Source organism: Salmo trutta, chromosome 12, assembly GCF_901001165.1.
Source record: "Salmo trutta chromosome 12, fSalTru1.1, whole genome shotgun sequence".
In the NCBI taxonomy this organism is placed as follows: domain Eukaryota; kingdom Metazoa; phylum Chordata; class Actinopteri; order Salmoniformes; family Salmonidae; genus Salmo; species Salmo trutta.
In genome coordinates, this window is record NC_042968.1 from 96678070 (window position 1) to 96702760 (window position 24691).

Genomic DNA, 24691 nt, shown 5'->3' on the forward strand with positions numbered 1-24691 from the left:
TATACTGTAGAACTGAATATAAAACCATATACACTATAATAGTGTTACATGTTTAACCCCCCTCATTCCTGCTGCAACACACACTTCCTGGAGCGTCCCGTCGCCTTGGTAACGCGCTCTCCTCACTTCCGGATTGCCAAAAAACGAAACATTTCCACAGTGTATCTATCGTCTCTCCATTTAGCAAGCTAGCAATATCAATATTCCGTCTGTGCCTCGGTTACTTTATAATATTGATGATTCGGTGATATCCGCGCCTCCTGTTGTTGTTGTTGGTTGGTTTAAAACACACTGTCTACCGTAATGTGTGAGTCAGAGCCGCGGGCTCCGGTAACGGAGGAGGAGAGGAGAGAGGCAGAGCAGCTAGAGACAGAGTTGGATAAATACTTCTTCACAGTGTTTGACGGCTCGTCTCCTGAAGATGTGTCTCACGCCAAGCAGCTGTGGACCTCTCTGTCACTGCTCCCTCCGCTAGAGTCCCGCCTGGTCAACGCAGACATCCGCCAGAGGCTACCGATAGCCCCGATAAACCACGATGAGACACTTCTGGTAGTCGGTAAGGTAGCGTTAGCCCCGATAAACCACGATGAGACACTTCTGGTAGTCGGTAAGGTAGCGTTAGCCCCGATAAACCACGATGAGACACTTCTGGTAGTCGGTAAGGTAGCGTTAGCCCCGATAAACCACGATGAGACACTTCTGGTAGTCGGTAAGGTAACGTTAGCCCCGATAAACCACGATGAGACACTTCTGGTAGTCGGTAAGGTAACGTTAGCCCCGATAAACCACGATGAGACACTTCTGGTAGTCGGTAAGGTAGCGTTAGCCCCGATAAACCACGATGAGACACTTCTGGTAGTCGGTAAGGTAGCGTTAGCCCCGATAAACCACGATGAGACACTTCTGGTAGTCGGTAAGGTAACGTTAGCCCCGATAAACCACGATGAGACACTTCTGGTAGTCGGTAAGGTAGCGTTAGCCCCGACAAACCACGATGAGACACTTCTGGTAGTCGGTAAGGTAACGTTAGCCCCGATAAACCACGATGAGACACTTCTGGTAGTCGGTAAGGTAGCGTTAGCCCCGATAAACCACGATGAGACACTTCTGGTAGTCGGTAAGGTAACGTTAGCCCCGATAAACCACGATGAGACACTTCTGGTAGTCGGTAAGGTAACGTTAGCCCCGACAAACCACGATGAGACACTTCTGGTAGTTGGTAAGGTAACGTTAGCCCCGACAAACCATGCGAGGCACACTGCTCGGTTCACATGCTGTCACGCTTATTTTTGACGCAATATTTTTTTCCTTATGAGATATTTAGTTACACAATACACAGTCCTGTAATAGTATAACATATGCTGCCTCCTGTGATCTACCTCCTTGATAGTCTATGATCTACCTCCTTGATAGTCTATGATCTACCTCCTGGATAGTCTATGATCTACCTCCTGGATAGTCTATGATCTACCTCCTGGATAGTCTATGATCTACCTCCTGGATAGTCTAGGCTCTACCTCCTGGATAGTCTATGATCTACCTCCTGGATAGTCTATGATCTACCTCCTGGATAGTCTATGATCTACCTCCTGGATAGTCTATGATATACCTCCTGGATAGTCTAGGCTCTACCTCCTGGATAGTCTAGGCTCTACCTCCTGGATAGTCTAGGCTCTACCTCCTGGATAGTCTATGATCTACCTCCTGGATAGTCTATGAACTACCTCCTGGATAGTCTATGATCTACCTCCTGGATAGTCTAGGATCTACCTCCTGGATAGTCTATGATCTACCTCCTGGATAGTCTATGATCTACCTCCTGGATAGTCTAGGCTCTACCTCCTGGATAGTCTATGAACTACCTCCTGGATAGTCTATGAACTACCTCCTGGATAGTCTATGATCTACCTCCTGGATAGTCTAGGATCTACCTCCTGGATAGTCTATGATCTACCTCCTGGATAGTCTAGGATCTACCTCCTGGATAGTCTATGATCTACCTCCTGGATAGTCTATGATCTACCTCCTGGATAGTCTATGATCTACCTCCTGGATAGTCTATGATCTACCTCCTGGATAGTCTATGATCTACCTCCTGGATAGTCTAGGATCTACCTCCTGGATAGTGTAGGATCTACCTCCTGGATAGTCTATGATCTACCTCCTGGATAGTCTACGTCAGTGGTCCCCAAACATGGAGTCGGGACCCCATGAGGTCCCCTGGAAATATTTAATCTTATCATCAAACAAATTAAGAAAGTTTCTTTCCTCAAATGAGTATAGAATAAAATATTTGAGTGTCAACTAAGAACCTTTTGCATTATTATAATGAGCTTTAATGTCATTATTATGTGTTGGGAGTGCGGGAACTAATATTGAGTGGATATGAACACACTTTAACTAGGGAATTAATCATTTCATTTCGAGACACCAGTGCCTGTATTTTCTAGTCTCAATTTGAGGTCATGTGCACAAAAAATTAAATAACCTTTTATTTTTCCTTTTTAGACACCAATGCTGCTCTCAAACCATCTTCTTCTGACCATAGTAAGTATACAGCCCTACCTTAGATATCACAGTCATAAAGACATCAGTGTGTGTGTGTGTGTGTGTGTGTGTGTGTGTGTAGGGTTGGGTAGGTTATTTTCTTTGCAGTTATTAGTTACCTGTCACCAACAAAACGGTAAACAACAGGCCTGTAGCAAATGCAGCATATGACGTTCATTCTTCACATGCGAATATCACTTTTCAGTAGTGCTCAAAGTATGCCATTCCATTCCATGAGCACAGCATTTATTTTTCATAAGCATTTCGCTACACTCGCAATAACATCTGCTAAACATGTGTATGTGACCAATAAAATGTGATTTGTTTGTCCAAACCTGTACACAGTAACGTAACTTTTGGATTACCCAAACTCAGTAATGTAATCTGATTACATTCTGTTACTTTTAGATTACTTTCCCCTTAAGAGGCATTACAAGACAAAAGCATGTTACCAACTGAACGACATCTATTGATTTATCCTGCTATGTTAAAGTTTACATAGCTGGCCATATATGGATGTTAAATTTTACTTTATGGGTTGGTTATGTAGGCTTCTTCTAACCCATCGCTCTCTACTACATATAATAATACGATTCAATTATATCTTCACATTGAAAACCAAAGTCTATCAGAATTCCAGTCATTCCAATAAATGTGATACCCCTTGATCTTCAAGAATAGGACTTGGAAATATGGAAGTATAGATTAGTCAAATTGTTTTACCTGAGAATGACCCCAAAACTAAGGACTTATTAGCCAGTCCTACTCTGTTGTTTATGATTGTGTTGTCATGGAGGATTGGTTGGGCTCATTGAGTTGAAAAATAAATGCTGTGCTCATGGAATGGCTTTGAGCACTACTGAAAAGTGCTATTTACATGTGAAGAATGAACGCCATATGCTACATTTGCTACAGGCCTGTTGTTTACCTTTTTGTTGGTGACACTTTGATATCTATATAATATGCAGCTGTTTAAACGGCAAGTCCACAGATGAAACCACAACAAAATGGAACGCCCCGCCTCTGTTTTGGTAAAAAGCTGAGGGATGGGCCTGGAGAAATGTACCACTCTCAGATTAATATACAGAGCTGTGGATGCAGGGACTGACCATCCATGATACCCAAATGATTGTTTTAACCATGTTATGAGGCTATACAGTGTTTGTTTACATTTACAATGTTCACAAACAAGCTTATATATAAACAAGCTTATATTTTGGGTTCTCGTGTGACAGTTGAACTAAACTCATGAGGCATTTAGAAGTTATATTCTTCAAGAATCAATGCAGACATACTGTTGAAGTCAGAAGTTTACATACACTTAGTTTGGAGTCATTAAAACTCGTTTTTCAACCACTCCACAAATGTCTTGTTAACAAACTATAGTTTTGGCAAGTCGGTTAGGACATCTACTTTGTGCATGACACAAGTAATTTTTCCAACAATTGTTTACAGACAGATTATTTCACTTATAATTCACTGTATCACAATTCCAATGGGTCAGAAGTTTACCTACACTAAGTTGACTGTGCCTTTAAACAGCTTGGAAAATTCCAGAAAATGATGTCATGGCTTTAGAAGCTTCTGATAGGCTAATTGATATCATTTGAGTCAGTTGGAGGTGTACCTGTGGATGTATTTCAAGGCCTACCTTCAAACTCAGTGCCTCTTTGCTTGACATCATGGGAAAATCTAAAGAAATCAGCCAAGACCTAAGAAAAAAAATTGTAGACTTCCACAAGTCTGGTTCATCCTTGGGAGCAATTTCCAAACGCCTGAAGGTACCACGTTCATCTGTACCAGCAATAGTACGCAAGTATAAACACCATGGGACCACGCAGCCTTACCGCTCAGGAAGGAGACGCGTTCTGTCTCCTAGAGATGAACGTACTTTGGTTTGAAAAGTGCAAATGAATCCCAGAACAACAGCAAAGGACCTTGTGAAGATGCTGGCGGAAACAGGTACAAAATATCTATATCCACAGTAAAACGAGTCCAATATCGACATAACCTGAAGGCCGCTCAGCAAGCAAGAAGCCACTGCTCCAAAACCACCATAAAATGCCAGACTACGCTTTGCAACTGCACATGGGGACAAAGGTCATATATTTTGGAGAAATGTCCTCTGGTCTGATGAAACAAAAATAGAACTGTTTGGCCATAATGACCATCATTATGTTTGGAGGAAAAAGGGGAGGCTTGCAAGCTGAAAACACCATCCCAACCGTGAAGCACGGGGGTGGCAGCATCATGTTGTGGGGGTGCTTTGCTGCAGGAGGGACTGGTGCACTTCACAAAATAGATGGCGACAGGAAGAAGGAAAATTATGTGGATATATTGAAGTAACATCTCAAGACATCAGTCAGGAAGTTAAAGCTTGATTGCAAATGGGTCTTCCAAATGGACAATGACCCCAAGCATACTTCCAAAGTTGTGGCAAAATGGCTTAAGGACAACAAAGTCAAGGTATTGGAGTAGCCATCACAAAGCCCTGACCTCAATCCCATAGAAAATTTATGGGCAGAACTGAAAAAGCGTGTGCGAGCAAGGAGGCCTACAAACCTGACTCAGTTACACCAGCTCTGTTAGGAGGAATGGGCCAAAATTCACCCAACTTATTGTGGGAAGCTTGTGGAAGGCTACCCGAAACATTTGACCCAAGTTAAACAATTTAAAGGCAATGTTACCAAATACTAATTGAGTGTATGTAAACTTCTGACCCATTGGGAATGTGATGAAAGAATTAAAAGTTGAAATAAATCATTCTCTCTACTATTATTCTGAAACTTCACATTCTTAAAATAAAGTGGTGATCCTAACTGATCTAAGACAGGGAATTTGTACTCTGATTAAATGTCAGGAATTGTGAAAAACTGAGTTTAAATGTATTTGGCTAAGATGTATGTAAACTTCCGACTTCAACTGTATAATGTAAGTCTAAAAATGTTTGTATCAACTACAGATTCTCCCTTTAAGTCTATAAAAGCGTGTGTGTTTGAGCATGTGTCTATTAGGCCTATGGATTTATTTATTTTATCAGCATGAATTAGATTGAGCAATGAAAGCCCCACTTTTATTCCATAGGCTGGGATCTTCAATATGCAGCTGTTGCAAGAGCACATTTTTCACTGGCTGTCCACTGGTTTCAAAAACAATGATTGATAGGCAGCTTAAACTTCTTGAATTCAACCACAATCCGTAAGGCCCAAATAGCTAAATGAGAGAGCAGCAGTGTGATTCACATCAATGCTTTATGTAGATATCAATAATAAGTGTTATCCGTATCACCGTAGACTACAACACTGCTGTCGTCCTTTACCTCCAAGTGTTTATTCAAGTTGGATCATCTTTGGATGCCGACAGCAGTCGCACCATTGGAAGACATCAAATCAAATGTATTTATATAGCCCTTCTTACATCAGCTGATATCTCAAAGTGCTGTACAGAAACCCAGCCTAAAACCCCAAACAGCAAGCAATGCAGGTTTAGAAGCACGGTGGCTAGGAAAAACTCCCTAGAAAGGCCAAAACCTAGGAAGAAACCTAGAGAGGAACCAGGCTATGAGGGGGGGGCAGTCCTCTTCTGGCTGTGCTGGGTGGAGATTACAACAGAACATGGCCAAGATGTTCAAATGTTCATAGATGACCAGCAGGGTCAAATAATAATAATCAGTGGTTGTCGAGGGTGCAACAGGTCAGCACCTCAGGAGTAAATGTCAGTTGGCTTTTCATAGCCGATCATTCAGAGTATCTCTACCGCTCCTGCTGTCTCTAGAGAGTTGAAAACAGCAGGTCTGGGACAGGTAGCACATCCGGTGAATAGGTCAGGGTTCCAGCAGGTCTGGGACAGGTAGCACGTCCGGTGAACAGGTCAGGGTTCCAGCAGGTCTGGGACAGGTAGCCCGTCCGGTGAACAGGTCAGGGTTCCATAGCCGCAGGCAGAACAGTTGAAACTGGAGCAGCAGCACGGCCATGTGGACAGCAAGGAGTCATCATGCCAGGTATTCCTGAGGCATGGTCCTAGGGCTCAGGTCGAGAGAGAGAGGTCGTGAGAGAGAGAGGTCGAGAGAGAGAGAGAGAGAGAGAGAGAGAGAGAGAGAGAGAGGTCGAGAGAGAGAGAGGTCGAGAGAGAGAGGTAGAGAGAGAGAGAGAGAGAGAGAGAGAGAGAGGATACTTAAATTCACACAGGACACTGGATAAGACAGGAGAAATACTCCAGATGTGACAGACTGACCCTAGCCCCCCGACACATAAACTACTGCAGCATAAATACTGTAGGCTGAGACAGGAGGGGTCAGGAGACATAGCTTGGACTGTAGCCTACAAAAGCCTATTCCTGCGATTAATCAAACACATTTTGGTATGTCAACATAGTGTTCTCTGACTTGTGGTCAGACTCGCTCAGGTGGAACAAACTTAAACTTGCGCCTTTTTTCAAAGCTGATTTAAAATGTCATTGAGAAAACAGAGAAGCGTCAATTTATAAGTAATCCTCTCAGTAATCATCTAGTTTTTCTAAAGATACTGTAATCTGATTACAGTTACTGGTTTTTTTTTGTAATCCCTTACATGTAATCCTTTACTCCCCAACCCTGTGTGCGTTTGAAACAGGAGAGACGCTGCAGGAGGTTCGCCATCAGAAGCAGAGACAGGAGGACAGGCTGCAGGAGGTTCGCCATCAGAAGCAGAGACAGGAGGACAGGCTGCAGGAGGTTCGCCATCAGAAGCAGAGACAGGAGGACAGGCTGCAGGAGGTTCGCCATCAGAAGCAGAGACAGGAGGACAGGCTGCAGGAGGTTCGCCATCAGAAGCAGAGACAGGAGGACAGGCTGCAGGAGGTTCGCCATCAGAAGCAGAGACAGGAGGACAGGCTGCAGGAGGTTCGCCATCAGAAGCAGAGACAGGAAGAGAGACAGAGATACATGGACATGGTGAGAGGAAATGACCCGGAGTGTGTGTGTGTGTTAGAGTAGAGGTGGTAGTGATGTAGTGGTGTCCTGATGGTCCATCCAGCTGATGTATAGACCTTTAACTGATTACACAGAGAGAGAGAGAGAGAGGGGATATAGGGGGGATGGTGAATTAATGGAATGAAAGCTTGTCTCGGGTATCTTATACTGTCTCAAGACACACACACACACACACACACACACGTGCCCACACAGCATATTCCTAATGGTCTATCAGCCAGTGAAAGACCATCTCTCTCTCTGTCTCCCTCCTGTAAATCAGCCTTATAGCCTGTTTACTAATTACTGCTACTGCTGCACACTGGGCTTCAACATTACTGACTGGACGTGTGTGTGTGTGTGTGTGTGAGAGGGGCAGGGCTTGGAACCGGTTCAGGGAACAGAAATGAAAGTATCTATACATAATCGTTATTTTAAAAGCATGGGAACCGGTTAATAACATTATTTTACGTTCCAGGCATTTTTTTTCTTCAGTCCCACAAGAAACGCAACAAAGCGTCTGTGCAAAGCCCTCACTGTCACTCAGAAACGTTTTCCAGTGTCTGTCTGCCTGCTGAACTCCTCAGTGTCTGTCTGCCTGCTGAACTCCTCAGTGTCTGTCTGTCTGCCTGCTGAACTCCTCAGTGTCTGTCTGTCTGCCTGCTGAACTCCTCAGTGTCTGTCTGTCTGCCTGCTGAACTCCTCAGTGTCTGTCTGTCTGCCTGCTGAACTCCTCAGTGTCTGTCTGTCTGCCTGCTGAACTCCTCAGTGTCTGCCTGCCTGTTGAACTCCTCAGTGTCTGCCTGCCTGTTGAACTCCTCAGTGTCTGTCTGTCTGCCTGCTGAACTTCTCAGTGTCTGTCTGCCTGTTGAACTCCTCAGTGTGAACTCCTAGCTTGGATGGTACTCAAATCAAACAGGTCTCTGCATATAAATATTTAGGGGTATGGTTAGATGATAGGCTTTCTTTTAAAAAACATGTTACTGAATTGGGAAAAAAGCTCAAATTCAAGATAGGGTTCCTTTACAGAAACAGGGCTTGTCTGTCCTTTGTAAATAGAAAACAAATTGTGCAGGCTACTTTTATGTCAGTTTTAGATTATGGTGATATTATCTATATGCATGCATCGGCAAACACATTCAAACCACTGGATGCTATTTACCATTGTGCACTCAGGTTTATCACGGGTGATAGTTACAAAACTCATCACTGTATCCTATATCAACATGTGGGTTGGGCCTCTCTATCTGTGAGGCGAGAGCAACATGCTCTCTTGTTTATTTATAAAGCGCTTCTTTTAAAACTACCTCCATATATATCATCATTAATTTCCACTAGATATACAAATTTTAAAACCAGATCACAGATGTGGATAACATTAGAGACTCCTGCGGTCTCTACAGAGTTGGGTAGGACTGCCTTTAGTTCCTTTGCACCTTATTTATGGAACAAACTGCAGATCCAACTTAAGTTAGACACTCTGGTGTCCCTTGCCCATTTTAAAAATGTTATGGAGGATCAATATGATGTTATCTGTGATTGTTTCTGTTGAATTGTGTCTTTGTTTTGTATGTTTGAAATGTTCTTGTCTGTATGCCTAAAACTGTATATGTCAACATGTTTACACAGGGCACAGCCGTAAAAGAGATCCAGGTCTCAGTCTGTTTTCCCTGTTAAAATAAAGATTTTAAAAAAAAGTGTCTGTCTGTCTGCCTGCTGAACTCCTGTGTCTGCCTGCTGAACTCCTCAGTGTCTGCCTGCTGAACTCCTCAGTGTCTGCCTGCTGAACTCCTCAGTGTCTGCCTGCTGAACTCCTCAGTGTCTGCCTGCTGAACTCCTCAGTGTCTGTCTGTCTGTTGCTGAACTCCTCAGTGTCTGTCTGTCTGCCAGTTGAACTCCTCAGTGTCTGTCTGCCTGCTGAACTCCTCAGTGTCTGCCTGCCTGTTGAACTCCTCAGTGTCTGCCTGCCTGTTGAACTCCTCAGTGTCTGCCTGCCTGTTGAACTCCTCAGTGTCTGTCTGCCTGCCAGTTGAACTCCTCAGTGTCTGTCTGCCTGCCAGTTGAACTCCTCAGTGTCTGTCTGCCTGCCAGTTGAACTCCTCAGTGTCTGTCTGCCTGCTGAACTCCTCAGTGTCTGCCTGCCTGTTGAACTCCTCAGTGTCTGTCTGTCTGCCTGCCTGTTGAACTCCTCAGTGTCTGCCTGCCTGCTGAACTCCTCAGTGTCTGCCTGCTGAACTCCTCAGTGTCTGCCAACTGAACTCCTCAGTGTCTGCCTGCTGAACTCCTCAGTGTCTGCCTGCTGAACTCCTCAGTGTCTGTCTGCCTGCCAGTTGAACTCCTCAGTGTCTCTCTGCCTGCCTGTTGAACTCCTCAGTGTCTGTCTGCCTGCTGAACTCCTCAGTGTCTGTCTGCCTGCCAGTTGAACTGCTCAGTGTCTGTCTGCCTGCCAGTTGAACTCCTCAGTGTCTCTCTGTCTGCCTGCTGAACTCCTCAGTGTCTGTCTGCCTGCCTGTTGAACTCCTCAGTGTCTGTCTGCTGAACTCCTCAGTGTCTGTCTGTCTGCCAGCTGAACTCCTCAGTGTCTGTCTGTCTGCCAGCTGAACTCCTCAGTGTCTGTCTGTTGAACTCCTCAGTGTCTGTCTGCCAGTTGAACTCCTCAGTGTCTGTCTGCTGAACTCCTCAGTGTCTGCCTGCTGAACTCCTCAGTGTCTGTCTGCCAGTTGAACTCCTCAGTGTCTGTCTGCTGAACTCCTCAGTGTCTGTCTGCTGAACTCCTCAGTGTCTGTCTGCTGAACTCCTCAGTGTCTGCCTGCCTGCTGGTGGTCTGAATACTTTCTGAAGGCGGTGTAGTTCCCTTTTTACCCCTGAGGTGTGTGTGTGTGTGTGTGTTCTAGGCCAGACAGAGAGAGGAGATCATCAACATGCTACATCAACAGAGACAGAAGAGGATCCAGGTGAAACACACACACACACACACACACACACACAGTGTGGTATTACTATACTTGTGAGGATTTTTTGGGGACCATCAATTGATTCCCATTCAAAATCTTATTTTCCCGAAACTTAAACCTAACCCTAATTCTAACCCCCTATATATTTTTTTTTTCTTGGTTTACTATACTTGTGAAGACGTTTGGTCCAAAAGAATAGCACTACAAGAATAGCACTAAAGTACACACACACACTAACACACACTAACACACACACACACACACACACACAACGTACAGCACATGTGATCACTGAATGTTCAGGTCACATGACCCTGTTAGCCTGCTGGGTGCAAGGTTTTAGGGCTCCAGACAGAATAACATAAACCTCTGTGTGTGTGTCCGTGTGTGTGTCCGTGTGTGTGTGTGTGTGTGTCCGTGTGTGTGTGTGTGTGTGTGTGTCTCTGTGTGTATGTGACAGAGGGAAACAGTCTCGCTCCTCTACAAGCCCAGGCAGAGGGACAGGAGTGAGAGGTACGTGACACTGTGTGTGGGGTTTGCGTTTGTCTGTGTTCCGCTGAAGCTGCAGAGTAAATCAGTAAGTGTGTGTGTGTGTGTGTGTGTGTGTGTGTGTGTGTGTGTGTGTGTGTGTGTGTGTGTGTGTGTGTGTGACAGGCTGGCTCTTAACCCCCCAGAGCACCTGGAAACAGACGTGGAGGAGGTCCGAAGGCTTCAGTAACACACAGACCTCAGCGTCGGATCAGAACCAGGCAGACCTCAGCGTCAGAACAGAACCAGGCAGATCCATGTCTGTAGGAGTTGATGTTTTAATTATAATGACTTTCTGTTTTTATAAAGTCTGTCTGTCTGTGATTAACTGGGTGGAAATATTTTCATTTTTGTATAAAGTACATCTTATCTTTAAAAGAGCGGGATTGTCAAAAGTTTGGACACTACAGACATTTTCATGAGAAGACTGAGATGTTTCCTAGTCTGACAATAAATGCTTTATTGGCATGAATGGGTGGTTGCCACTGTCACCAAAGCATTGTCTATGAAGTATAACATAAATGAACAATATGTTTGAGCAACTATAAAAATATATACTACATGGTATTAATGAGGTCTGAATATTAATAGGTACACTACATGAGCAAAAGTATGTGGACACCTGCTTGTTGAACATCTCATTCCTAAATCATGGACATTAATATGGAGTTGGTCCCCCCTTTGCTGCTATAACAGCCTCCTCTCTTCTGGGAAGGCTTTCCACTAGATGTTGGAACATTGCTGCTATAACAGCCTCCACTCTTCTGGGAAGGCTTTCCACTAGATGTTGGAACATTGCTGCTATAACAGCCTCCACTCTTCTGGGAAGGCTTTCCACTAGATGTTGGAACATTGCTGCTATAACAGCCTCCTCTCTTCTGGGAAGGCTTTCCACTAGATGTTGGATCATTGCTGTTATAACAGCCTCCACTCTTCTGGGAAGGCTTTCCACTATATGTTGGAACATTGCTGCTATAACAGCCTCCACTCTTCTGGGAAGGCTTTCCACTATATGTTGGAACATTGCTGCTATAACAGCCTCCACTCTTCTGGGAAGGCTTTCCACTAGATGTTGGAACATTGCTGCAGGGACTTGCTTCCATTCAGCCACAAGAGCATTAGTGAGGTCGGGAACTGATGTTGGGTGATTAGGCCTGGCTCACAGTCGGCGTTCCAATTCATCCCAAAGCTGTTCGATGGGGTCAGGGCTCTGTGTAGGGAAGTCAAGTTCTTCCACACAGATCTCGACAAACCATTTCTCTATGGACCTCGCTTTGTGCACTGTCACGCTGAAACAAAAAAGGGCCCCAAAATGTTGCCACAAAGTTGGAAGCACCGAATCGTCTAGAATGTCATTGTATTCTGAAGTGTTAGATTTCCCTTCACTGGAACTGAAAGGCCCGAACCATGAGAAACAGCCCCAGACCATTTGTGATGGCTACTCCAATACCTTGACTTTGTTGTCCTTAAGCCATTTTGCCACAACTTTGGAAGTATGCTTGGGGTCATTGTCCATTAGGAAGACCCATTTGCGACCAAGCTTTAACTTCCTGACTGATGTCTTCAGATGTTACTTCAATATATCCACATAATTTTCCTTTCTCATGTCGCCATCTATTTTGTGAAGTGCACCAGTCCCTCCTGCAGCAAAGCACCCCCACAACATGATGCTGCCACCCCCGTGCTTCACGGTTGGGATGGTGTTCTTCGGCTTGCAAGTCTCCCCCTTTTTCCTCCAAACATAACGATGGTCATTATGGCCAAACAGTTCTATTTTTGTTTCATCAGACCAGAGGACATTTCTCCAAAAAGGACGATCTTTGTCCCCATGTGCAGTTAGTTGCAAACCGTAGACTGGCATTTTATGGCGATTTTGGAGCAGTGGCTTCTTCCTTGCTGAGCGGCCTTTCAGGTTATGTCGATATAGGACTCATTTTACTGTGGATATAGATACTTTTGTACCTGTTTCCTCCAGCATCTTCACAACGTCCTTTGCTGTTGTTCTGGGATTGATTTGCACATTTCACACCAAAGTACGTTCATCTCTAGGAGACAGAACACGTCTCCTTCCTGAGCGGTAAGGCTGCGTGGTCCCATGGTGTTTATACTTGCATACTATTGTTTGTACAGATGAACGTGGTACCTTCAGGCGTTTGGAAATTGCTCCCAAGGATGAACCAGACTTGAGGTCTACATTTTCTTTTCTGAGGTCTTGGCTGATTTCTTTTGATTTTCCCATGATGTCAAGCAAAGAGGCAGTGAGTTTGAAGGTAGGCCTTGAAATACATCCACAGGTACACTTCCAATTGACTCAAATGATGTCAATTGGCCTATCAGAAGCTTCTAAAGCCATGACATCATTTTCTGGAATTTTCCAAGCTGTTTAAAGGCACAGTCAACTTAGTGTATGTTAACTTCTGACCCACTGGAATTGTGATACAGTGAAATAATCTGTCTGTAAACAATTGTTGAACAAATGACTTGTCATGCACAAAGTAGATGTCCTAACCGACTTGCCAAAACTATAGTTTGTTAACAAGAAATTTGTGGAATGGTTGAAAAACAAGTTTTAATGACTCCAACCTAAGTGTATGTAAACTTCCGACTTCAACTGTACATAAAATTGGATCTTCGTGATTGTATTATCCTTCTTTTTTAGACCACATAGTCCTAATAAAATACTTTGCATGGTAGGCTAACCGCTGAGTCTGGGTCTCATTCTGTGGTGTCTTAAAGAAGAGTAAAGTTAAGGCCTCAACACCCAGCTGAATGCGTCTGATCTAACATCTATCTGAATTTGTGTCGCTGTCCATTTAGAAATTACTGAACCAGTAGGCCGACCTCGTCGCAGCTCATTTTTCTTGCACTTGCTTGTACTTAGAGCTAAGTGTTAATGGCATAAGAACAAACATTGTGAATTTACTGAACCTAAATGTAATAATGTTTGTGTTGGGTTCAAAAGTCTAAACTCATGTCGACGTTTGTTATTATTGAAGGAGAATACGGTTCTTATCCATTTACACAAATCAACACGGAGTCAATAGAAGCCATATTTATTTAATCAAGTCAGCCATAAGCTCCTCTCTCGGGACAGCTTTATGTAGACCATAAACATTCGTGGGCACCGTTTGTCACAGTTATAGTGCATTAACTGCATTTAATGTATTGTTTAGAGTTGCTGGCATGCATCAAAAAAAAAAAAATGGTTGTTTGCCCTACCAAGATTGGCATGCTAACATCGCCACTGTTACTAGCTAACGCTTACAAACATTTCCATTTGATTTGCTATCGTGAGTTATTGATCTCCCAAGGTAAGGGATGGAACAACATTTACCGAACGTTTACCTGGAGGAAAATGGGGGAGTGTCATACTTTTTACATTTCATTGAAGGGGTGGGTATAGTGTTTGTTTTTTAAATCTAGCCCAGGGGAGGGTCATGTAATAGGTCATTAATAACAGGATATATTTTTCAGTGTTTTATAATTAGTTTCTTATATCGAAGTGTGCCCCGATGCCACCCCTCCTCTCTGATTCTCCACTGAGAACTCTATCAACTGCACCTATAGACTATTTAGTGTGTTCTCAATCAAATGATCCGTAGCCTATAGGATATATGCTCTGAAGTGCATGCTGGGAGAAGCACAGAGAAAAAGTTATATCTCTAAGATAGCTGCTGGGATGATGTAAATAAAAGTAGGCTGCATTACACACCGCAATGGATATTCCAACCCTGAGGCCCGACATGCTCTTGCTCATCAAAAACATTTTGTTGTGCTGCTTAACCAATGGCTGTGCTGCTTAACCAATGGCTGTGCTGCTTAACCAATGGCTGTGCTGCTTAACCAATGGCTGTGCTGCGTAACCAATGGCTGTGCTGCGTAACCAATGGCTGTGCTGCTTAACCAATGGCTGTGCTGCATAACCAATGGCTGTGCTGCTTAACCAATGGCTGTGCTGCGTAACCAATGGCTGTGCTGCTTATCCAATGGCTGTGCTGCGTAACCAATGGCTGTGCTGCTTAACCAATGGCTGTGCTGCATAAGCCTACAGTAGCTGTTCAGGAGGAGAGTCAAAGGTTTCTTCCAATTTTGTATTTTTTTTATTAGGCCTAGTCCATAAAATGCACTATATTGCGCGCGGACTAGCCTATGTTCTGTTCAGTTTGAGAAGGAGAGCGCGAAGAAGAGAAGAAGGACCGAGGTCAACAAAAGTATGTGGACACCTGCTCGTCGAACATCTCATTCCAAAATCATGGGCATTAATATGGAGTTGGTCCCCCCCTTTGCTGCTATAACAGCCTCCACTCTTCTGGGAAGGCTTTCCACTAGATGTTGGAACATTGCTGAGGGGACTTGCTTCCATTCAGCCACAAGAGCATTAGTGAGGTCGGGCACTGATGTTGGATGATTAGGTCTGGCTCACAGTCGGCGTCCCAATTCATCCCAAAGGTGTTCGACGGGGTTGAGGTCAGGGCTTTGTGCAGACCAGTTATGTATTTCCACACCGATCTCTACAAACGATTTCTGCATGGAACACGCTTTGTGTCATGCTGAAACAGGAAAGGCCTATAGTGATGGAAGCTACAATCTCAGGGGGGGGGGGTAGATTGTAGCTTCCATCACTATAATTGTCTGCTACATTTCCAATCCCCCATATATTTGTTCGCTGCTCTGGCACCCCAATGGTGGAACAAGCTCCCTCATGACGCCAGGACAGCGGAGTCAATCACCACCTTCCGGAGACACCTGAAACCCCACCTCTTTAAGGAATACCTGGGATAGGATAAAGTAATCCTTCTATATTGAGCTGTTGTAGACTTCTGACCTGTGGCACCGCCCAGCGTAATAAGCTGTTGTAGACTTCTGAGCTGTGGCACCGCCCAGCGTAACGAGCTGTTGTAGACTTCTAACCTGTGGCACCGCCCAGCGTATTGAGCTGTTGTAGAATTCTAACCTGTGGCACCGCCCAGCGTAATGAGCTGTTGTAGACTTCTAACCTGTGGCACCGCCCAGCGTAATGAGCTGTTGTAGACTTCTGACCTGTGGCACCGCCCAGCGTAATGAGCTGTTGTAGACTTCTGACCTGTGGCACCGCCCAGCGTAACGAGCTGTTGTAGAATTCTAACCTGTGGCACCGCCCAGCGTAATGAGCTGTTGTAGACTTCTGACCTGTGGCACCGCCCAGCGTATTGAGCTGTTGTAGACTTCTGAGCTGTGGCACCGCCCAGCGTAACGAGCTGTTGTAGACTTCTGACCTGTGGCACCGCCCAGCGTATTGAGCTGTTGTAGACTTCTGAGCTGTGGCACCGCCCAGTGTAACGAGCTGTTGTAGACTTCTGACCTGTGGCACCGCCCAGCGTAACGAGCTGTTGTAGACTTCTGACCTGTGGCACCGCCCAGCGTAATGAGCTGTTGTAGACTTCTGACCTGTGGCACCGCCCAGCGTAACGAGCTGTTGTAGACTTCTGACCTGTGAGTGGCAGTAATGATTGATTTGCCGAATAGGATTTTTTTCCGGTTGCTTGTACATTTTAGATTTTTTGACCGTAAGTAAATGAAAATAGTTGCTCAGCAAAAGTCGATATTTGGTGATCAACTAACGTATTTTGACCCTATAGCGCTTGCAGAGCTGGTGAATGTAAGTTTAAGTCTGAGCTTTCTGAGGTCTCTAACACAAAGATATTGGTTCAAGTTTATTTCTATTTATACAACGGGTGGGTCTAATGCGGTTTGGTTAAAAGATCATTCCAGCCGGTGCCTAATCCCCAAGTTACCACCGGGCTACATCTATGACGTTGAAATGCCTATTCACCCTGTTCCATCTGAATCCACTGTCTCATCAGCCCAGCCAGGCAATTTATAAACTTGACGTCCACTATAAAAAGCATCTGGATATTATCTCACATTTCTTTATGACTAACATTTAGTTTACAACAGCAGAGATTTGTATAAAACTTGCTGTCTGTCTCTCCGACATTTGCAACATTGTTTCTGTATTGAACTTCGATATCCAGCTGTCCCATAGTAATGAACATGTCGGGAGTCGAGACGAGATAGACAGGCAGGCAGCGTTTCTCAGCCAGTTGAAATCATGAATCAGCTGGCATGATGTTTATGGATAGAGACAAAGAAATGTACATTGAGAAAAGGTGAAATGAAAAGAGGTGCAGCTAGTTTGCAGTCTTTCCAGCTTCAGTTTGAAGTGATTGTGTTTAGCTGTGTTGTTGGTTGTGTTGTTGCCTGTGTTGTTGGCTGTGTTGTTGGCTAGCTCCTCTGAACAACGAGTGTCCTGATGAGAGAGCACATTTTCTATGCCAGGTGAAATCGTGCATCCTCAGCTCATTGTTATGGATGTATCCAAATAAATGTCACTAGAAAACAGCTTAAAGAAATGCAGCTACTGTTGTTATTCTGGCTGCACTGTTTGACCTGACTGTAAGTTAGCCGTAGTTGGCTAGCTAGCAAGCAAGGGATAAGAACGTTGCCAGCCAGTATGGCAATGGAACGTTTAGAACGAACGACTGGGTAGCGTTTCAATACGTCCTCCAAACACTGGCTTCTCGGGTATTATCACAAGTATCATTAACGTTCCAACTGAATGTTTTGTCACCAATAGCTTGTTTGTTTACATGTTCAGTGCTAATGATGTCATAACTTTACCACCATAATACATCAGATACTCGTTTTGTCCAAATGATCAGGGACAAAAAAATCTCCTCCTCGTTAGCTGTCGCATGCCAGTCTGCTGACAGACGCTACGATGCCAGTTAAGCTACTGTCAGTAGTGTGTCTGTAGTCTAGTCAGTAGTGTGTGTCTGTAGTCTAGCCAGTAGTGTGTCTGTAGTCTAGTCAGTAGTGTGTGTCTGTAGTCTAGCCAGTAGTGTGTGTCTGTAGTCTAGTCAGTAGTGTGTCTGTAGTCTAGTCAGTAGTGTGTGTCTGTAGTCTAGCCAGTAGGGTGTGTCTGTAGTCTAGTCAGTAGTGTGTCTGTAGTCTAGTCAGTAGTGTGTGTCTGTAGTCGAGTCAGTAGTGTGTCTGTAGTCTAGTCAGTAGTGTGTCTGTAGTCTAGTCAGTAGTGTGTCTGTAGTCTAGCCAGTAGTGTGTGTCTGTAGTCTAGCCAGTAGTGTGTCTGTAGTCTAGCCAGTAGTGTGTCTGTAGTCTAGCCAGTAGTGTGTCTGTAGTCTAGGCAGTAGTGTGTCTGTAGTCTAGTCAGTAATGTGTCTGTAGTCTAGTCGGTAGTGTGTCTGTAGTCTAGTCAGTAGTGTGTGTCTGTAGTCTAGCCAGTAGTGTGTGTCTGTAGTCTAGCCAGTAGTGTGTCTGTAGTCTAGTCAGTAGTGTGTCTGTAGTCTAGTCAGTAGTGTGTGTCTGTAGTCTAGTCAGTAGTGTGTGTCTGTAGTCTAGCCAGTAGTGTGTGTCTGTGGTCTTGTCAGTAGTGTGTCTGTAGTCTAGTCAGTAGTGTGTCTGTAGTCTTGTCAGTAGTGTGTCTGTAGTCTAGTCTGTAGTGTGTCTGTAGTCTAGTCAGTAGTGTGTCTGTAGTCTAATCAGTAGTGTGTGTCTGTAGTCTAGTCAGTAGTGTGTCTGTAGTCTAGTCAGTAGTGTGTCTGTAGTCTAGCCAGTAGTGTGTCTGTAGTCTAGCCAGTAGTGTGTCTGTAGTCTAGCCAGTAGTGTGTCTGTAGTCTAGTCAGTAGTGTGTCTGTAGTCTAGTCAGTAGCGTGTCTGTAGTCTAGTCAGTAGTGTGTCTGTAGTTTAGTCAGTAGTGTGTCTGTAGTCTAGTCAGTAGTGTGTCTGTAGTCTAGTCAGCGTTTAGACCCAGTAGCACTCTGCTGATTAGATCCCCGACTCTCAAGATCAATAACTAACATCTTCCTCCCCCTCCTCCTCCTCCTCCTCCCCCTCCTTCCCCTCCTCCTCCCCTCCTCCCCCCTCCCCCTCCTCCTCCCCCCCTCCTCCTCCTCCCCCTCCTCCTCCCCCTTCTCCTTCCCCTCCACCTCCCCCTCCTCTCCCCCCTCCTCATCATCATTAAAACTGCTCTTAAAAGATTACATCCACATACACTCTCTCTCTCTCTCTCTCTCTCTCTACCAGTGGTTCAGTGTGTGTAGGGAGAGTCTCTCTGTCGTAAGCCTGGTCTCTATTATCTTGAGTAGTTAGTAGCCTGTACAGTAGTGCGTTGTTAATAAAGCCTGTATATCTGACTTCGGGGCTGCAGTTGGTCAGTTCTCTGATGGAGGGAGAGGTAAAGAAGAGAAGGAGGAAGGACCAGATGGTGAATCTGGTGGTTGTGTGTTTGCTCCAGTCTGCTGCGGCCAGCCTTATCACCGGTGAGTGAGACACACCAAATCAAATCATATTGTATTTGTAACATGTGTTGAATACAACTGGTATAGACTTTATTGTGAAATGCTTGCTGAAGAGATGCAGAGTTTAAAAATAATACTTAAAATAAAAAATAGTAACAAGAGGAATGAAATAAAATACACAAGAATGGATCTATATACAGGAAGTACCAGATCAATGTGGAGCTATATACAGGAAGTACCAGATCAATGTGGAGCTGTATACAGGAAGTACCAGATCAATGTGGAGCTATATACAGGAAGTACCAGATCAATGTGGAGCTGTATACAGGAAGTACCAGATCAATGTGGAGCTATATGCAGGAAGTACCAGATCAATGTGGAGCTATATACAGGAAGTACCAGATCAATGTGGAGCTATATACAGGAAGTACCAGATCAATGTGGAGCTATATACAGGAAGTACCAGATCAATGTGGAGCTATATACAGGAAGTACCAGATCAATGTGGATCTATATACAGGAAGTACCAGATCAATGTGGAGCTATATACAGGAAGTACCAGATCAATGTGGAGCTATATACAGGAAGTACCAGATCAATGTGGAGCTATATACAGGAAGTACCAGATCAATGTGGACCTATATACAGGAAGTACCAGATCAATGTGGAGCTATATACAGGGAGTACCAGTACCAGATCAATGTGGAGCTGTATACAGGGAGTACCAGATCAATGTGGAGCTATATACAGGAAGTACCAGATCAATGTGGAGCTATATACAGGAAGTACCAGATCAATGTGGAGCTATATACAGGAAGTACCAGTACCAGATCAATGTGGAGCTATATACAGGGAGTACCAGTGCCAGATCAATGTGGAGCTATATACAGGGAGTACCAGATCAATGTGGAGCTATATACAAGAAGTACCAGTACCAGATCAATGTGGAGCTATATACAGGGAGTACCAGATCAATGTGGAGCTATATACAGGAAGTACCAGATCAATGTGGAGCTATATACAGGAAGTACCAGATCAATGTGGAGCTATATACAGGAAGTACCAGATCAATGTGGAGCTATATACAGGGAGTACCAGATCAATGTGGAGCTATATACAGGGAGTACCAGTACCAGATCAATGTGGAGCTATATACAGGGAGTACCAGTACCAGATCAATGTGGAGCTATTTACAGGAAGTACCAGATCAATGTGGAGCTATATACAGGAAGTACCAGATCAATGTGGAGCTATATACAGGAAGTACCAGATCAATGTGGAGCTATATACAGGAAGTACCAGATCAATGTGGAGCTATATACAGGAAGTACCAGATCAATGTGAAGCTATATACAGGAAGTACCAGATCAATGTGGAGCTATATACAGGGAGTACCAGATCAATGTGGAGCTATATACAGGAAGTACCAGATCAATGTGGAGCTATATACAGGAAGTACCAGTACCAGATCAATGTGGAGCTATATACAGGGAGTACCAGATCAATGTGGAGCTATATACAGGAAGTACCAGATCAATGTGGAGCTATATACAGGAAGTACCAGATCAATGTGGAGCTATATACAGGGAGTACCAGATCAATGTGGAGCTATATACAGGAAGTACCAGATCAATGTGGAGCTATATACAGGGAGTACCAGATCAATGTGGAGCTATATACAGGGAGTACCAGTACCAGATCAATGTGGAGCTATATATAGGAAGTACCAGATCAATGTACAAATTCCCTGTCTTAGGTCAGTTAGGATCACCACTTTATTTTAAGAAATGGCAAAATAATAGTAGAGTGATTTATTTCAGCTTTTATTTCTTTCATCACATTCCCAGTGGGTCAGAAGTTTACATACACTCAATTAGTATTTGTTAGCATTGCCATTAAATGTTTAACTTGTGTAAAATGTTTCGGGTAGCCTTCCACAAGCTTCCCACAATAAGTTGGGTGAATTTTGGCCCATTCCTCCTGACAGAGCTGGTGTAACTGAGTCAAGTTTGTAGGCCTCCTTGCTCGCACACACTTTTTCCGTTCTGTCCACAAATTGTCTATGGGATTGAGTTCAAGTTTGCTTGGGGTCATTGTCCATTTGGAAGACCCATTTGCGACCAAGCTTAACTTCCTGACTGATGTCTTGAGATTTTGCTTCACTGTATCCACATCATTTTCCACCTCATGATGCCATCTATTTTGTGAAGTGCACCAGTCCCTCCTGCAGCAAAGCACCGCCACAACATGATGCTGCCACCCCCGTGCTTCACGGTTGGAATGGTGTTCTTCGGCTTGCAAGCCTCCCCCTTTTTCCTCCAAACATAACGATGGTCATTATGGCCAAACAGTTCTATTTTTGTTTCATCAGACCAGAGGACATTTCTCCAAAAAGTACGATCTTTGTCCCCATGTGCAGTTGCAAACCGTAGTCTGGCTTTTTATGGCGGTTTTGGAGCAGTGGCTTGTTAGCAAAGAGGGGAGATCTAATATGCATCAACTAGCATGGGTTGCTAATATGACTAGGATTATAATCAACTAGCATGGGTTGATAATATGACTAGGATTATCACCAACTAGCATGGGTTGCTAATATGACTAGGATTATCATCAACTAGCATGGGTTGCTAATATGACTAGGATTATCAACAACTAGCATGGGATGCTAATATTACTAGGATTATCATCAACTAGCATGGGTTGCTAATATGACTAGGATTATCATCAACTAGCATGGGTTGCTAATATGACTAGGATTATCATCAACTAGCATGGGTTGATAATATGACTAGGATTATCATCAACTAGCATGGGTTGCTAATATGACTTGGATTATCATCAACTAGCATGGGTTGCTAATATGACTAGGATTATCATCAACTAGCATGGGATGCTAATATGACTAGGATTATCATCAACTAGCATGGGTTGCTAATATGACTAGGATTATCATCAACTAGCATGGGTTGCTAATGGGAGTAGGATTATCATCAACTAGCATGGGATGCTAATATGACCCGGATTGTGTCTTTGGCTACTGCACAATGAAAGAAAGTTGATATTAAATAATTGCCTCCATAGATATGGTCGGATTTTGGCTAGGCTGCTTTGAAACAAGGTAAGACAAGCCTCATAATATGTAGTAAAACGTTCGGATTTCAAACAATTAAATATATATTTTCAAATGTATACCCACTCAAATTTCAAACTAATGTTTTTATAAAACCCTTCTCACATCAGCAGATATCTCAAAGTGCTGTACAGAAACCCAGCCTAAAACCCCAAACAGCAAGCAATGCAGGTGTAGAAGCACGGTGGCTGGGAAAAACTCCCTAGAAAGGCCAGAACCTAGGAAGAAACCTAGAGAGGAACCAGGCTGTCTCCAGCTCATTGCAAAGTGGGGTGTGATGCACTGATGAAGCCTGCCTTCCCTTGTCTACGCATTTCCTGTTTGAGATGCTGTAGCAACAGCTGTCCCTCTGTCTGACAGATTTTCCACTCAAAGGATCTGCATCTGTATACTGTACCCATGTGATAAATAAGATACATAACAAATATACTGCACCAATTTAATTCCACTACATTTTAGAAAGTCATGTATAGACCGATAAACATGACCAATCAAATGTATTTACAGTACTGTGCAAAAGTTTTAGGCAGGTGTGAAAAAATGCTGTTAAATTGGAAAATGCTTTCAACACGACATGTTAATAGATTATATTTATCAATTACCACCCTTTGCCTTCAAAACAGCATAAATTATTCTAGGTATATTTGCACACAGTTTATGAAGGAACTCGGCAAGTAGGTTGGCCCAAACATCTTGGTTAACTAACCACAGATCTTCTGTGGATTTAGGCAGTCTCAGGTGCTTCTCTCTCTTCATGTAATCCCAGACAGACTCGACGATGTAGAGATCAGGGCTCTGTGGGGGCCATACCATCACTTCCAGGACTCCTTGTTCTTCTTTACACTGAAGATAGTTCTTAATGACTTTCGCTGTATGTTTGGGGTCGTTGACTGTATGTTTGGGGTCGTTGACTGTATGTTTGGGGTCGTTGTCATGCTGCGGAATGCATTTGGAGCCAATCAGATTCCTCCCTGATGGTATTGCATTTTTAAAATTATTTTTATTATTTTTTTACCTTTATTTAACTAGGCAAGTCAGTAAAGAACAAATTCTTATTTACAATGACCTCCTACTGGGGAACAGTGGGTAAACTGTCTTGTTCAGGGGCAGAGCAACAGATTTTTACCTTGTCAGCTCGGGGATTCAATCTAGCAACCTTTCGGTTACTGGCCCAACGCTCTAACCACTAGGCTACCTGCCGCCCCACTAGGCTAACCACTAGGCTCTAACCACTAGGCTACTTGCCGCCCCACTAGGCTAACCACTAGACTCTAACCACTAGGCTACCTGCCACCTCACTAGGCTAACCACTAGGCTCTAACCACTAGGCTACCTGCCGCCCCACTAGGCTAACCACTAGGCTCTAACCACTAGGCTACCTGCCGCCTCGCTAGGCTAACCACTAGGCTCTAACCACTAGGCTACCTGCCGCCCTACTAGGCTCTAACCACTAGGCTAGCTGCCGCCCCACTAGGCTCTAACCACTAGGCTACCTGCCGCCCCACTATGCTACCTGCATGATGGATAAGTATCTGCCTGTACTTCTCAGCATTGAGGAGACCATTAATTCTGACCAAATCTCCAACTCCATTTGCAGAAATGCAGCACCAAACCTCCAAGGAACCTCCACCATGCTTCACTGTTGCCTGCAGACACTCATTTGTGTACCGCTCTCCAGCCCTTCGGCGAACAAACTGCCCTTTGCTACAGCCAAATATTTAACATTTTGACTCATGAGTCCAGAGCACCTGCTGCCATTTTTCTGCACCCCAGTTCCTGTGTTTTCGTGCTTAGTTGAATCGCTTGGCCTTGTTTCCACGTCGGAAGTATGGCTTTTTGGCCGCAAGTCTTCCATGAAGGCCACTTCTGACCAGACTTTTCCAGACAGTAGATGGGTGTACCAGGGTCCCACTGTTTTCTGACAATTCTGATCTGATGTCACTGCTGGACATCTTCCAGATTGTGAAGTGAAGTAAGCATGATGTGTCTTTCATCTGCTGCAGTAAGTTTCCTTGGCCGACCACTGCGTCTACGGTCCTCGACGTTTCCCGTTTCTTTGTGCTTCTTCAAACGAGCTTGGACAGCACATCTGGAAACCCCTGTCTGACTTGAAATTTCTGCCTGGGAGAGACCTTGCTGATGCAGTATAACTACCTTGTGACTTGTTGCTGTGCTCAGTCTTGACTTTAGACAGTAAACTGTCTTCAGAAACCTCATCTTGTTAGCTGAATTTGGCTGTTCCTCAGCCAGTTTTATTCCTCCTACACAGCTGTTTCTGTTTCAGTTA

The 24691-nt window shown here is 44.2% G+C and overlaps 2 protein-coding genes across 3 annotated transcripts in view; both read left to right on the plus strand.

Moving 5' to 3' along the window:
- Window positions 1–11544, plus strand: hoatz (HOATZ cilia and flagella associated protein). Of its 2 annotated transcripts, none has more exons than XM_029770427.1 (6): window positions 1–1168; window positions 2509–2547; window positions 7158–7477; window positions 10390–10449; window positions 10910–10962; window positions 11104–11544. In XM_029770427.1, the coding sequence occupies exons 1-6, from the start codon at window positions 304–306 to the stop codon at window positions 11165–11167; spliced, it is 1401 nt and encodes a 466-aa protein (XP_029626287.1). In that variant the 5' UTR covers window positions 1–303; the 3' UTR covers window positions 11168–11544. The 2 variants fall into 2 exon arrangements, with proteins under 2 accessions (XP_029626287.1, XP_029626288.1); XM_029770428.1 differs by having other exon boundaries at window positions 1–556.
- A 7604-nt stretch (window positions 11545–19148) lies between these two features.
- The window catches only part of layna (layilin a), a 35553-nt gene continuing 30010 nt past the window's right edge, over window positions 19149–24691 (plus strand). Inside the window, exon 1 of the mRNA XM_029770429.1 lies at window positions 19149–19295. Within this exon, the coding sequence (XP_029626289.1) occupies window positions 19199–19295 (97 nt within the window). The 5' untranslated portion in view covers window positions 19149–19198. The remainder of the gene's footprint in view (window positions 19296–24691) is intronic.

Bases quoted from the DNA above. Each gene is read 5' to 3' on its own strand.
- hoatz (XM_029770427.1), top strand. From the start codon at position 304: ATGTGTGAGTCAGAGCCGCGGGCTCCGGTAACGGAGGAGGAGAGGAGA. The intron at 10,450-10,909 runs GTGAAACACACA...TGTATGTGACAG, and splicing joins AGAGACAGAAGAGGATCCAG to AGGGAAACAGTCTCGCTCCT. The intron at 10,963-11,103 runs GTACGTGACACT...TGTGTGTGACAG, and splicing joins CAGAGGGACAGGAGTGAGAG to GCTGGCTCTTAACCCCCCAG.